Raw genomic sequence first — 16118 nt, forward strand, 5'->3', positions numbered from 1 at the left:
AGCTCTGGAGATCTGCAGAGGCTCCCTCTTGAGTCCAGCAGATTAGTGATCAGCACATACAGCAAAGGTCCAAGGCTGAGAACAGAACCATCAGAAAAAAAGCAGAAAGGAACAATGGAAAATTCTATGATTGGTTAGAGTGCTCAAAAGAATACTGTCTCAGTAATGAGGAAAAATTAGCCCCAGACTAAAGGCTGCTTTGGTCCCTCCTAAGAAAGCTAAAGGTAAACCCTGAAAAGATCAAACTGTCCCCAAGGAATTTGTGTCACAGAATAATAAGGTCAATAATATTTACGGGAATACAAAAATATCTAGCACTCATCAAGGTAAAATTCATCAAGTCTAGCATCCAATCAAAAACTGTCAGGCATGCAAACTAGCAGGTAAATAGGACCCGCAATTAGAAAAGTAATCAACTAATCAATCAAAACTGACCCAGAAATGACGCAGGTGTTAGAATTAGTCAACAAGGACATTAAAAGAGTTATTATAACTGCATTCCGTAAGTTCAAAAAGATAGAGGAATGACAGCATGCTAGTAGAGACATGGAAGGTTTATATCAGTATAAAAGACACGAGGAGTTCCCTGGTGGTCCAGTGGTTATGACTCCACACTTCCACCACTGGGGGCCTGGGTTCGATCCCTGATTGGGGAACTAAGATCCCGAAAGCCCCACAGAGCAGCCAAAAAAAAAAATTAAAGACAAAAATTAAACCTCAAAAATACAAAAAAGTGCAATGTCTGAGAATAAAAAAAATACACTGTATGAGATTAATGGCATATTAAACAATGTAGAAGAAAAAATAAATGATCTAACAAATATAACAGAAACTATGCAAAATTAAACACAGAGACAAAAAAAGACTAAAAAAAAAATACAGGGCATCAGTGAGCTGTAGGACAACTTAAGGCAGCCTAATATAAATGTTAACTGGAGTTCCCCAGAAAAGGGAAACAGGAAGACAGGAAAAAAAATTTGAAAAAATAATCACCAAAATATTTCCAAATCTGATGAAAATGGTATATACCTAGGGATTCAAGTAGCTCAATGAACTCCAAGAACAAGAAACATTAAGAAGACAGCACCAAGGTACATCATAATTAAACTGCTTGGGACTTCCCTGGTGGTCTAATGGCTAAGACTCCACGCTCCCAATGCAGGCGGCCCAGGTTCGATCCCTAGTCAGGGGATCTAGTCCCACACGCTGCAACTAAGAGTTCGCATGCTGCAATGAAGATGCAGCGTGCAGCAACTAAGACCCAGGATAACCAAATAAATAAGTAAATTGCTTAAAACTAGTGAAGAAGAGAAAATCTTAAAAGCAGCCAGCAAAAAAAAGACATCATTATGTGGTACATACGGGCATACATTGTTTTATTATGTTTTGCATATACTGTGGGGTTTTTTTTTGGTTTTTTTTACAACTTGAAGGGTTGTGGCAATGTTGTTTTGAGCAAGTCTATTGGCACCATTTTTTCCAATGGTATCTGCTCACTTTTATGCCTCTGGGTCACATTTTGGTAATTCTCAAAATATTTCAAACCATCCACCAGCAAAAAGATTATGATTTACTGAAGGCTCAGATGATGGCTAGCATTTTTTAGCAATACTGTATTTTGAAATTAAGTAATGTACATGGTTACAGTTTTAGACGTAATGCTATTGCACACTTAGTATACTTCATAACATTTACAATTGGGAAAAAACCCAATTCGTGTTGACTCGCTTTTACTGTGATACTCGCTTTACTGTGGTGGTCTGGAACAGAACCTGCAATATCTCTGAGGTGCGCCTTTATTATTTGTCAGAAACCATGCAAGCCAGAAGGCAGCGTAGCCACATTGTTAATGTACTGAGAGAAAAAATAATTGGTTCAACCCTGGTAGCTCTATTTTGTCACTGTTGGAGAAGACATGTGTCTTACATCCTCAAATGCATTAGAAATTCTCACAAAGACTTCTTGCTAATACTAACAACAATGGTGAAAGAAATATACTGTCATTTAACAAGCAGGAAGCAAAGTCAAGCTGAGACGAATCTTTCCAATTTAGCATTCCAGGTAGTTTTAATGCAGTTAATCCAGGGCTACACTTACAAAAACATTATTTCAAGCTCTTCAGAAGACAGGTACAGCTATTATATGAAAGATTATTTCCTCCTAGAATACATATAATAAGAGAAGGAGGAAAAAATGACTTTTTTATTTCTGTGTAATATGCAAGTTAGAAAACTATCTTGGAAGGAAATTAAGGGGAAAAAAGTCTGGAGGCAACTTTATTAACATTCAGGTGAGGGTACCAGAATTTGGAGTCAGCAAATCTTTCTGGTTTAATTAACTTCCTTCCCTAGGAAGAGGTTATTCTGGGAATGGTGATTCAGAAAACAGAATTCATGGTTTTAAGGAGGTAGGGATAATCTTGTTCAATTTAAAAAACTGGAGAATGAAGGGATTATTTTAATTTTCCTGACAATTTTCTTCTAGAGGGGACTACAAGAGTAGAATATAAGCCAGACTGATCTAGTGATAATAAGCTCTCTGAAGAGACTGGGGATACCCAAGTTTGGAGGTAAACCTTTTGAATATGATTTATTAGCAATTAAGAGGATGACTTCCTTGAGGTACATCCGTGACCTCAGCAATAATTTCTAAGACATTATTTATTCCTTAAAGTTAGGAAGGATGGAGCCTGTTCCTGAGTCAGTAGACTGAGTTCCTAGCCTAGGTGACGATGGTTAAACCAAACAAAAGTAACCAATATAGTCTAAGCCGGAGAAAGGCTATTAGAATAATATGGTCACTCCAACCGTCCCCCACCTCCCCCTCCCCCGCCAAGAAATAAGTCCAAGGATTTGAGAACAGTGTGCAAAGCATTCTAAGTATAGTTCATTTATGGAAAAAAAATAAACTGCTTGTTATGTGTTTGAAAGAAGAGAAGATTAGCTTTGAGGGCCTCCATTTCCAGACATCGTCTGCTGGTCCTTTCTCTGAGCTCTTACAAGGTTATTTTATTCTATCTTTTATTCCTTCCTTAAAAATATGCTACTCTGCTCAGTATCTACTGTGCATCCAGTACAAAAGCTCAAAGGCCACTGTTCAAAGAGGAATTCCAAGGATGCTCCCTTTCTTATGGATGAAGTAAGAGAAACAGGCTGATTATGATGGGGTGCCTTTCTCTAATTGAGTATCTGTGAAGGAAAGACTAAACTAGGTGCTACATCTAAAGACAGTCAGTGTGTACAGCCCCGACCATGATAAAGGCACTGGTTGTCAAAGTGGTTCACTATGCTCCATGGTACAGAGTAATCCTGTACATAGGATGCTGGTGGTTCAACTACACAAGACTTCGCACTCTGCCTTGGTACTGTGGTTACGGTCCCTGGGGTCTAACCAGGGGAGCAACACTGCCACAAGAGCCATGGGACCTAGGAGGAAAGCTGTAGTTGCTGAAGTCTGCAACTCAGCTTCCCTTTAGGATAAGACAAGTTATCCTGGAGTGCGGATTACGAACCCCTTGCATTATAATCACCCAGCATGACAAAGATCTTGGGTCCCCAGCCTAGACCTACAGAATAAGAATCTCACAGGCAAGGCCCATGAATCTGCATTTTTACACATTCCTGTATCATTTTTACCCATGTTAACATTTTAAAGTCAGTAGTCTAGATGAACATTGTCCAGTATGGTAGTCACTAGCCTAAATTTAATTGATTTAAATTTAAATCAATTAAAATTAAATTTAAAAATTCATTTCCTTAGTCATACTGGCTACATTTCAAGTGTCTCATAATCTACCATATGTGGTGGGTTAGTAATTACCATATTGGAACAACACAGAATGTTTCAATCATTGCAGAAAATTCTATTAGCACTGGATTAGACTTTGGATTTGGGACAAAGATATTAACTTATCCTTAAGTCTGCTGTGTGTGTCTGGGGGCTTGGGGCTGGGGATGCTCCAAAACGCAGTCTTTAAGAAAGTGCTGCACGTAATCTACAACCTAAATCTGTGTATATGTACGTACCTGCACAGGGTGGAGGGGTTGCTATTTGGACAGTGAGATTATGACACTGCAGATGAAAGAATCAGAAAGGTCGCTTACTCTAACCTGTTTTGGCAGTTGGTTTGGCCCAATCATAATGAATAGACAGGTTCTCTTACCCAGATAGTTAGAAAGAGGAAAGTCTAGAAAAACTAACCTCATGATAACAAACAGAGGTATTCTTTCCATCTTTGGAAAAACAGATTCAAAGAGTTATAAACGAAATAAACTCTACCTTTGCTCTTCGGGAAGAGCAATACTCTATCCAGTTGAGGTAAATCACACAGAAACTCTCCCTGGATATGCCTGCAAGTCGATGGTCATAGTCTTCATCAATGTTTGGATTAAACGTTGGGTCCACATCAACGTAATTTCGATCTGCACACAGACGTAGTCCTTCCTGCATCGTCTCATTAGCTAGCCACTCCTCCAGTTTAGAAGAGGTTGTAACATAATAAATGATACCCTAATGAGGAAAAGATAAAAAAAAAAACAAAAAAAAAAAACTCAGGCTAAACCACAATCTGAATTAACTGCAAGTCCTCAGTAAATTAATTCCAACTGTTTATACTATAGTAGGAATGAAAAATGTATATTCCAGCTCAATACTGTAAGTATACTATTTTAAGAATGCTACAGTAATACATCTCAGGTCTTCCTGGATAAAAAAAAATTAATACTTTTAAAATCACAACCATAAATTCAAGAAGGCAACTTCAAAACAACTCCAGTCCACTGATTTTAGGATATTCTAAAAACAATTCTGTCTACTGAATTTAGGATCTTTTAAGAGAGATGAAAAACCTTTATTGTGGTGTACTTATTTTGAGAAAATTCTCATAGAAAGCTATTAAACCATCTTGTGATCCTAGGTCAAGTTATAAAAATATAACTAATAAATAAAGCAATAGCAATATACATCTTTAGAGAGAGGACATTCCACACACAAATGCACACATGTTAAAAAATGTTGTAGGGCTTCCCTGGTGGCGCAGTGGTTGAGAGTCTGCCTGCCGATGCAGGGGACACGGGTTCGTGCCCCAGTCCCGGAAGATCCCACATGCCGCGGAGCGGCTAGGCCTGTGAGCCATGGCTGCTGAGCCTGTGCGTCCGGAGCCTGTGCTCCGCAACGGGAGAGGCCACAACAGTGAGAGGCCCCCGTACCACAAAAAAAAAAAAAAGTTGCAAAGTCGATTTCTTTAGCTTCCTGAGGTTGGGTTTCACCAAACATTCAACAGAGGACTCAGGCTTCAACCCAATCAGCACAAATAAGGTGGTACATAGAGGTAATAACACATGAATCATTAAGATTTAGCATACGTTTTTCCTCTTGAAAATGTTGGCTTAGCCTGTAAACCCCCAGTCATAACCATGCTGTACTTCTGTAAAATCTTTAGCAAAAACAGAATACCTGTGCAGTAAAGAACTAATCTTGCCCAAAGAGAGGTTTGGCCTTTGCACCTGGGTTCTGGGAGGTAACCTCTAATCCCACGCACTGTCCTGCCTGATAAGAGTCTTTATTTACCTGGAGGCTTAGAACCATGAGCTCTAGAGGATCTGGAGACTAAGGCTGGCCATGTGGATGGTCAAACAAGTCTAAATGACTGTGTGTCAAGACAAACTCTGTACACTGAGGCTCAGGCGAGCTTCCGTGGCTGGCAACGCTCTGTAGGTATTCTCTCACACCGTTACTGGGAGAAATAAACATTGTCTACACAACTCCATTGGGAGAGGACAACTGGAAGTTCAGGCCTTAGTGTCTCTAGACCCTGCCCTATGTGCCTCTTCCCTTGGCAGATTTTAACCTGTATCCTTCCACTGTAATAAATTCTAACCACGAGTATAATGGCTTTGCTGAGTTCTGTGAGTCCTTGTAGCAAATTATTGAACCTGATTGTGGTTACAGGGTCTTGGGAACCCTGAAATTGCAACTGGTGTCAAATGTGAGGGTGTTTTTGGAGACCTCCCAAATCTTGCAATACTTTCATTCAGTTTGTTGAAAGCAGTGCAAAGCAGTGGTTAATAGCAAGGACTCAGGAATCAGACAAGCCTGTGTTTTAAATCCCCAACTCCACTTGCTAGTTAGAGGACTTCGGCGAAGTTAACTTTTGATCCTTAACTTGTTTATATGTAAAACACGGACGTAATATTCCTTTAGAGAATTAGGTAAGATATACATATCATATATATACACGCGTGTATGTGCGTATTCCTTAATGCAGTGCCTGAAAGGTATGCACTACAGATGGTAGCTATTAATATTCTTTTTTTTTTTTTTGCGGTACGCGTGCTTCTGACTGTTGTGGCCTCTCCTGTTGTGGAGCACAGGCTCCGGACGCACAGGCTCAGCGACCATGGCTCACAGGCCCAGCCGCTCCGCGGCATGTGGGATCCTCCCAGACCGGGACACAAACCCGTGTCCCCTGCATCGGCAGGCGGACTCTCAACCGCTGCGCCACCAGGGAAGCCCATAGCTATTAATATTAATGAACAAATGTAGTAAGTTTCACTAAAGAAGGAAATAGCAAGACCTTCACAAGTATAATTTACTGACTGTACTGGATACTACAGAATTTAAATCACTACTTAGAAGCAAAGCACAAGTTAAAAAAACAAACGTGCATGTGTGTGCGCACGTGTGCGTATACGTGTGTCTTTTCCAAGAGCCTCTGATACCAGATCTAAGTAGGCACATATCCTTACCTTGACATAGTAAGTGGTGAGTACTTTCCGAAGATCAAAGACTTGAAGCATAGAAGCAGCACTATTGTCAGTGATGCTATAACCCTCCAAAATATACTTGGTGACTATCACTTCCCAAGCCAGCCAGCGCTGGCTAAATGCAGCATTAAACGAAAGCACATGAGGAATATGGCCAGGTTCACAACAGCAAAATCCTTCATCTTCCTCAACACCTTCAGTAATGGCCTCCACTTCCCGTTGTTGACAGTAAGTACCTTAGAGAGAGAGAGAAAGCACTTACGACTAAGGGGAAAGAAACATGAGGTGAAAAAAACATGAGGTGGAAAAATGAACGCTTCAAAGACATAAGAAACTTAGAAAAAAGACATTTTATTTATAGCAATTGAGAGGATGCGATTGATCTGCCTTAGACTGTCCATTAACAAACTGCGGCATGCTCCAGGAAAGAGGCGCAGTATATACTCATCGCCTGCAGAATCGTAACGTGCACTAGCACATCCAAGGTTCTGAGAATTTGTGCAATAAAGCAACCTGAACTTTGATTCATTGATTCCCAAATTTTTCAAATTTGGGTTTACAACTGCATTCATATCACATGAAGACCAAATGAGTCAATGTGTGTCTCATGAAGGTCTGAGTTAACTCAAAACTGGAGGAGTGGAACGAAAACTGAATCATCCCAGGGCACACGATACAGACAGACATGCAGAACTCAAAAGAATCTGGGCTGTATTCTCACCAGCACTGTGTCCATGCTGCAAGCAGAAATAGTATACACACATCCTACTTCCTTGGCTATACAACTTGTAATGGTTCACTATAGTTTAATATTAAATATATAATTACAATTCTTCTCTGTTGCCAATTCCAACAATAAGTGGATAAGATTACATTATTGGCACTTGAGGCTTATCTACTGATAAGGCTTATCTGCTAAGTTTCACTTAGGTACCAGGTCTGATTGTTCTGTACTAGCAAACAATTCTTGGAAATTACATTCTTTTATAGATGATACTTATCTAATAGGCATTCTCTGCGTTAGTGTTATTGAAATAAAAATAGAAAATCAGATTAAATACAGAATTAGATACACAGCCATCTATGCCAACAACATACCATCCATCACATTCATGTTAATTTTTATTTCGTTCTGTGGTCTTGCTTCCATTTAATTTGTAAATTCCTTATAGGGCTATAGAGTGACTATGGCTAATTTTATAAAGGCACATATTAAAGTTACATTATAATAAAAGTAAGTGGGACTTCATAATAATTTTTTTCTTTTAAAGAGGATATATACAACATCCATATTTAAAACACCACTTTGAGAGAAAAAAATGCCATGAAATTTAGCCCCTGTTGGTGATGGTGGTGGTGGTGGTGATGGTGGTATGATGAACGATAAGACTGAGAGGTAAGCTTGGCCAAGCTAATGAGCTGTACTGTCGAGAACTCTAGAGCCTTCAACAATTTTATTATTTCATTTCTTGTTTAATTATGTTGACGAGCCCTTCCAAAATAGTGTTACATAGTGGTGAAAAAACTTTGTCTTGAACTTGACATAAACAGGAATGCATGCTGTGGCTGACCATTACATACGATACTGACTACAGATACACATATACACTTTTTCCAGAATAAGGATGTTATGTAATTTTATAAAGTACTTTTGAAACCAATAATGAAAATGAAATTTAACCAATTTGCTTTTAATAATTAATTTAAAGAATGAAAAACGGCTGAATTGGTGAGGGATACTTAAAAATAAAAGTACTAAAAAAAAAAAAAAGTACTGCTGGTTCCTCCTTACTCTGGGCTCCAAGGATTTTTGTATCTATAGTCATAAACGAATTAAACTATAGTTACTTTTTTAGCCAGTTCAGTCATATTTTTACATCAGTATTACATTGGTTTTGTACAAGAGAGCCTTGAGATATTTTCCTTCCTTATCCATTTGCTAGAATAGATTAGAGAGGGCAGAAGAATTATTCAATTTCTAGAAGAAACTATCTGAGGCTGGGTTTTTTAAACTGTGGCATGAAGTTGGGTCTATTCCTTAGGTTTTATTATGTTTTTACTTTATTTTATTCATTTTGTCATCCTTCTGCAAAGTCTGTCAAAGGTTTTTAAAGTAAAGGAAATAACATAACGAGAGCTGTATTTTGTGCAGATGACTCTGGTAGTAGTATACAGAGAAGAGAACAGGCAGGAGTGAATTCAGAGGTTTGACATTTTCTCACAAGAGACAGAATGAGGTCCTTGTTCACAGGAGCAGAACAAACAGAATAACTGAATTAATGTGGGGTGTTTTCACTCTGACATACAAACCCCAAGAATATTTTCTACCCCAACATACCCAGTAATACATTTTGCTTAGAAAATGAAGTCAACAATAAGCACAGGAATATTAATAACCGAAAAAAGAATTTTGAGATTTGGAAAGGGATTCTAGAGAAACCATTACTAATTGTTTCCTGGATTAGCTAGATCCTTCAGTCACTTCATAGTGAATATAACTGGTAAAAATTAATAAAACTAACAATTATGAAAACCAGACACGTTAAAATTAACTTGAGTAAAAACTGAAAGGAATCCAAACAGAATAAAAATGTTTGACCTATAAAGTCTGACCTGAAAAACCACACTTGGTAGAAGTAACATTTAAAAATATATAGAAGTAACATTTACAAACTTGGTAGAAGCTGTAACCAGGAAATTCTGATAGACAAAAAACATGATTGATAACTCAAATATCTGACATAAAATTTACATGGAAAAGAATCTTGAGAATATCAGTAAAATGAAAATGGAAATGAAAACTATGAAGGTATTTAACCAAGATCTATAAAAAACTGATCAAGAAATTTTAGTTAAATGTCACTTAAAACTTAGCATCCACTATAAGAGACAATAAAATCAAAGGAATTAAATTGGCTTAATGGAGTATACATCAGAAAACACATCAAAATGCTCAGCAGATCCAAATATCTGCCTGGCAAAATACTGCCTGACAACACTCTTAATTAATATTTTGAGGAGCAGGCGGTAGATGGAACAGGGACTACCACTGTGAAGGACAGAAATTAACCAAAGATCACAACAGCATTTGAGCAAGAATATAATCATTCCTCATCAAAGTTCTGCAATGAAGAGGAAGGAGAAAAGACTGTTACTTAGATTACTTAACCAGTCTACAAAATGATCTTTATCATATGCTAGCTGCTGTGATAGGTCCTGGATATACAACAAGTGAAGCAGACAGGACTCCTGCCCTTGAGGAGTTTATAATCTACAGCGAAGGTTTACAAAATACAGCCCTGGGCCAAATCCAAGCTAAGAGTGGTTTTGATATTTTTAAAGGGTTGTTTAAAAGAAAAATCAAAGAAGAACATGCAACAGAGAATGTGTATGGCTCCAAAAGCCTGCACTGTTAACTATCTTGGCTCTTCACAGAAAATGTCTGCCAACCCCTGGGCTAGAGAAGAAATAAACTTTAAACAAATAAATAAATATAAAATTAGAACTCTGCTAAGTGCTAAGGAGGTAAAAACAGGGTAATATGAGAGATAATCATGTGGGACAGGTGGTTAGAGACTAAAGCTTCTCTGAGAAAGTGACAGTTAAGCTAATTCTTAAAGATAATTAAGGAATTAGAGGTGGAAGATTGGCAGGAAGAGGGGAGACGTTTGGTACTTTCTGGGCAAAGGGAAGGGCGATAAGGAAGCCTTAGTAAAGAATTTAGCACAGCTAGGACACTGAAGGAAGGCCAGTGTGGCTACAGTGGACGAGGAGGGTGCTACAAAGTAAGGTGGAGAAACTGACAGAGGCCAGATCTCACAGCTGTCCACAGGATGTGTTAAGGAATTTGAATTCTATTTTAAATGCAATGGAAAGCCACTGAAAATTTAAAGCATGGAATGGAAAGGACATAACTGAATTTGCCTTTAAAAAAAAAAATCACGATGGCTGAATGAAGAATTACAGGTACGGCCTGCTACTGAAATTCAGCATGAGTTCAGAAAGTAAGGGGGTACTGTGTTCTCAAATTGATTTGAGTTTTGTTTGACAAAGAGTGAGAGTTTGGATGGCAAAGGATTTATCCAAAATTTTACTTGAATCTATTTGGTACCAGAGAGTAAAGTGGGGAGAGTGAAAATTTGGATCCATTTTTGATTTGGACAATTTCTGATCAATACGGTGAAATGAGCAGATAAGAAGGACCCCCTTCCAATTCACACATAGAAATTCTGGATAAAATAACCTCCCCACAAATACCTGTTAAAAAAGAAAGTTAAATTAAAATCAAAAAGCAAAGATGAAATCTTCAGGTGCCAACAATTTAAAAAGAAGGTGAAGTTATAGCAGTGGTATGTGTAGTGGTAAGGGGGTGCTGGCTTTTGGATGAGGACAGATGGATTAAATTTGAACAGCACTGGGTTAAGACCCTAGAAGAGATGGAATTAAGGTCCTGGGCTTCTGACAGAGAGTCAGAAACAAACCATAAGACAAGAATAGGAGATTGTAAAGAAGAGAGAGCGAATGGGTTACAAATAAATTACAAATAAATAGCAAACATTAACATTTACTACCTTGAGTTTTACACAAGTAAAATCTTATTTCCAATGAATGGAGTAACTTTAGAAAAGCACTTGCTCCATTAACAAAGATATTATGTAACAAAGGTGCAAACTTTCTGATTCAACACCAGGGTAAAAATAAAGCTATAGGGTACAGGTCTAATTTGATCCTCTATTTAGACAAATGCTTTCTTATTTCCTATTTCAGGTTAAAAACACCTAAGGTACTTCTTAGAATAGACCAAAACACTGCTTGGATGCTTTCTCTAAAAACTCTCAAGTCCAAATGTTGCCTAGATTGGAAACACATGCATTAATAGGACTCCTTCAATTCCTATAAGACAAGTTTCTATTCCTGCTTACAAGACATTCAACTTACAGAAGTGGATAACATCAAGCTGGTATGTTTCTGAATGCATGATTTTCTGTGTAGAAACAGCTTCATTTGTCAGTATACAAAATTGTTGAAGGCTGGTGGGGGAATAGGGAGTAACTGCTTAATGGGTGTGAGGTTTTATTTGGGGTGATGAAAATGCTTTGGAACTAGACAGAGGTGGTGGTTGCACAAGATCGTGAATGTACTAAATGCCACTAATTTGTTCACTTTAAAATTGTTAATTTGATGTTATGTGAATTTCACCTCAATTTAAAAAAATTGTTGAGGACAAAGGCATGGCAGTTATATGAAAGTAACTTGGTTAGCTAATCTCTGCCTCACAGCATTCTATGCTGCCAGGCAGCTAACGAGCATGTGCAGCTGATCACAATAAAAGACTAGCAAGAGGGCAAGCACAGAACAACAGAAATTCACTCTTACCAGGAAAAAACAAGTCTGTTATACACTATTGATACTACCTTTACATACAGAGCATACTGCAAAAATGATTCTTCTCTGAATGTGAAATTTGGAAAAAAACTAATAACTACTCTTTAGCAGCTTTTCTCATTCCAGAATTCCAAATACTAAGGACCTACTTTCATAACTTTTGATTTGAGATGTAGACACATCAAACTTAGATGTCACAGGAGTACGTTATAGAAATGAAAGGTGAATGTCTTACCTCTGAATTCAAGTCCCCGCAGCTGGAAGGTGACCAGCCCATTGCCTATCTCTATAAGGTGTACTAACGCATTGAGGTAGTCAGAGGCAAGAATGAAACAGTCCCCTGTACTGTAGTTTCCCCACCGTCCTAGGTGCAAATCACCACAAAGACTGTGTTGCAGGGATCTGGTTAAATGTTCATAAAAGATGGAATTCAGATTGTTGTCATCTGATCCTATAAGAAGGGATTAAAAAAATGTTAACTTTACCTTAAGTGCCCTTTATAACAACAAACAAGATTGTTAAAAGTATTAAAACTAATTTCCAGTTAGGGTTGTATCTATAGTTCTTTGACAAGGAAGATAATATACCCTTACAAGGGTACCCTGTACCCTTATAATACAGATACCCTTAGAATTTCTATATAAAAATGAAATATGGGATAATGGGAAAAAAATTTTCAAATGAGTTAGACGTAACGTAACCTCTCTGAGTCTCTGGTCCCCATCCATAAAATGTGGGAATTGGATTAGGTGAAATCTAAGGTCTTTTCTACCTCTTTAACAGTCCATGATCAAAATTTTCTATCACTGTTCAATTAACTATGCCTTATAATTAAAACCATGCAAGAGAAATGAAAAAGATAAAAGAAATTCAAAACTAGAACAAAAAGACATACTGGTAAAGGAAGTGGGTTAAGTAATACAAGATTTGAACAAATGAGATAGTCCAAAACAAAGAGAAGTTGGTCAAAAAAACTCCGTATACTGAGATGCCTAATATTAGCTAAACAGAAATAAACTGTATACACAGAAACAGCAGTAAAGAACCACCTACAAATTTTAGTCATCCTTTAAGAAAAAAAATTAGGATAAAACATCACCCAATAAATTAGAAAACCATCTTTAGAAGTAACCCATCCAAAGCAATAATCTGTAAATGGGTGCCCAAAGCACAGAATTGAAGAATGGCAAAACATACTAAACTTAATAATTACTTTAAACTCAGCCTAACTAAACAATAAAATAAAAGGGAAACCCTAGGCTCACGCTTCAATAAAATAGTTGTAGCTAATGCTGTCTGCCCATTACAGAAGTGTGCATGTTAATTCAGGACATGGTCTTTGTGATAGGCATCTTCAGCAGCATAATTCCAAGCCCCCTACGAGGACATGCCAGAGCTGAGATGGCTGTTATATCTACCAGAACATGATAATGACAGTCATTAATATCAAATAACTAGTCCTCCTTAATCAAATTTATAATTATGAATCAATCTGATTACTATAATTTAGTTTCTCAAGCAGAGCATTTGAAGTAATCTGCGAGTTAAATGAATACAAATCTTCCAGTGTATCGGGAGTCATATTTCTTTAGTAAATTAATACACTGATATTCTGGTTGATACATTAATCTTTTATGGGTGGGGCAGTGAGATTCACCCTCTCTGTGCCAGATTACTAATAGGTGGGCCGACAAAAAGATGTTTCCCAAAGGACAAAACTAAGAACCAAACTTTAGATAATGGTAACACCACCAAAATGTCACCCACTGAAGCCTTATCTTGAGTGGCTATTTGGCTCCTCTAGATGACATCTCCATATGTAATAAACTTAATGAAATTAACACTTATCTAACCATTTGGCGAAGCAGGGAAGCAAACATAGTAAGTTCAGACTGCATACTCTTCGATACACCTCATCAGTTTTACTTTCACTGTGCTCTACTTTTTTAACCTATGTAAGAACAATCTTTCAATGGAATTTTTTATTCTTATCAGCATTCTTAAAATGCATTTTATAAAAGATGGGTGTATAAATTTTAGATATTCTAATTCACATATACTTTGCTAAAGTAAAACAAAATAAAGCGAAGGATATTTAGTTTTTCAGAAATGCCCTTTGGATTCCATAGAGGATTCCCAATAAGTCGGGAGTGAACTACGTATATAACGAATTCCTTAGACTTGCTTCTTTACTCACAAATAGGGCTATTACCTGGATTTCTATCAAGCTGGGAAGCCAATCTGGTATTTGAATGATCCACTCGTTTTGTGCTAAAAAAGGCAAAATGAAACATCTTTAGTAAGCTTTTTTATATTAAAAAAGTCTAACAATTAAAAGGGAGAAAACTATACAATAAAGATGAAATAAATATTATCGCTTTATAAAAATGAGAAAAATCTACGCATAACATATTAATAAAGCTCTTTGATAGAACAATTTTAGGGGTAAGGATTTATTTTTTACTCTTCCACCTCCATTATACATAAAGACAAGTTTTTTCTTAACTGATGTTTCACCGAACGGTGTATAGAAAGACACTGAGTTTAATGTAAAAAAATTTTTGATCAGGATGAAAAAAGGCATACTGTATACAGTTCCTAAAAATATACAGTGCATGAAACATTCCTTATAAGGGGAAGGTTATTAATGTCCAGAGGTACAGTGTTCTTTAGAACAGTGGTTCCCAAAATGTGGTCCACAGAACCTGAAGCAAGACACTTCAGATCTTGCAGGGAGTTTTCCAAATCAAAACTATTTTCATAATAGTACTGAACTGTTATTCGCTTTTTTTCACTGTGTTGACAACTGCACTGACGGTGCAAAAGCAACGGTGGGTAAGACTGCCGGTGCTTTAACATCAATCAAGGCAGTGGCACCAAACTGTACTATTTTTCACTGCTACCCACGCACAAGAAAAAACAATAAATAAAAATTCAAGTTTCCCTTAAAAATGTCCTTAACGAAGCAATAAAAATAATACTTTTGTTAAAATGCAGCCCCTCAGTACAGGTCTTTTTAATATTGTGTGTGGCAAAATACGCATAAAGCCCTTCTGCTGCATTCTGAAGCAGGACGATTAACTGGAGGGAAAGCATTTGTGCAACTGCTTGAACTGTAAGTAGCAGTAGCTGCTTTTTTTTCCATGGAACACCATTTTCACTTGAATAAACTATGACTATTCAGACTTGAGTATTTGACAGACACTTCTCAAGTGAAGAAAGTAAGTCTGACATTTCAAGAAAAATAACTGATAAAGATACCTGTTGCCAGTAATAAAAATTCAAGTTTTCAAGCAAAAATTAGAATTTCAGAAAACTTGCATCTACCACCATGCGCTTGATAGCTTCCCAATACTTCAACACTTTTTTGAGATTGGCGGTGATATGAATACATATATTTTTTAATATTGTACCGTGAAATGGGTCAAAATTTGGAAGATCTACATTACTCACTGAGCAGGTATTTTCCAAACAGTAGATAAAGATGTATCAATATAAGTGTATGCATGGGTAAAAGACCCATTCAAACTATAAGACATATCAGTGAATTCTGATGTAATACAGTCAAAAATTCACTGATATGGCTTTAGATTCCACATTGCCACTAACCTTTAAGAAACTACCATTTGTCGAAGGATCCAAGAATATCCACAATTGTCTAAAAAGGCTATTAAAATACTTCTTTCTTTTCAAACTGTATGTCTGTGTGAGGCCAGATTTACTTTATATACTTCAACCAGAACAACACAATGCAACAAGAGACTGAATGCAGAAGCAGATAAGAGAATTCAGCTGTCTTTTATTAAGTCAGACATGAAAGAGATTTACAAAACTATAAAAACAATGACATTCTTCGGATTTTTTTTGGTGGAATGGTAAATACAGTTATTCTTCATTAGAAAAATGTTATTTATATTAACATGTAATAGGCTTATTGTTGTTATTTTTATATTAATTCATTTATAATAT

The 16118-nt window shown here is 37.0% G+C and overlaps 1 protein-coding gene across 12 annotated transcripts in view; it reads right to left on the bottom strand.

The window, feature by feature from the left end:
• Positions 1-16118, bottom strand: part of PCNX1 (pecanex 1) — a 179625-nt gene that overhangs the window by 34503 nt on the left and 129004 nt on the right. For all 12 annotated transcript variants that reach the window (XR_012329918.1, XR_004525034.2, XR_004525033.2 and 9 more), the window contains 4 exons: positions 14362-14420; positions 12385-12600; positions 6747-7000; positions 4279-4509 (listed from right to left, as the gene is read on the bottom strand). Coding sequence is in view for 9 of the 12 variants with exons in the window: in XM_073800299.1 (XP_073656400.1) it covers positions 4279-4509; positions 6747-7000; positions 12385-12600; positions 14362-14420 (760 nt within the window). In the remaining 3 variants the exon portion in view is untranslated. The remainder of the gene's footprint in view (positions 1-4278; positions 4510-6746; positions 7001-12384; positions 12601-14361; positions 14421-16118) is intronic.

Source organism: Tursiops truncatus, chromosome 2 (genome assembly GCF_011762595.2).
Source record: "Tursiops truncatus isolate mTurTru1 chromosome 2, mTurTru1.mat.Y, whole genome shotgun sequence".
NCBI classification, from domain to species: Eukaryota; Metazoa; Chordata; class Mammalia; order Artiodactyla; family Delphinidae; genus Tursiops; species Tursiops truncatus.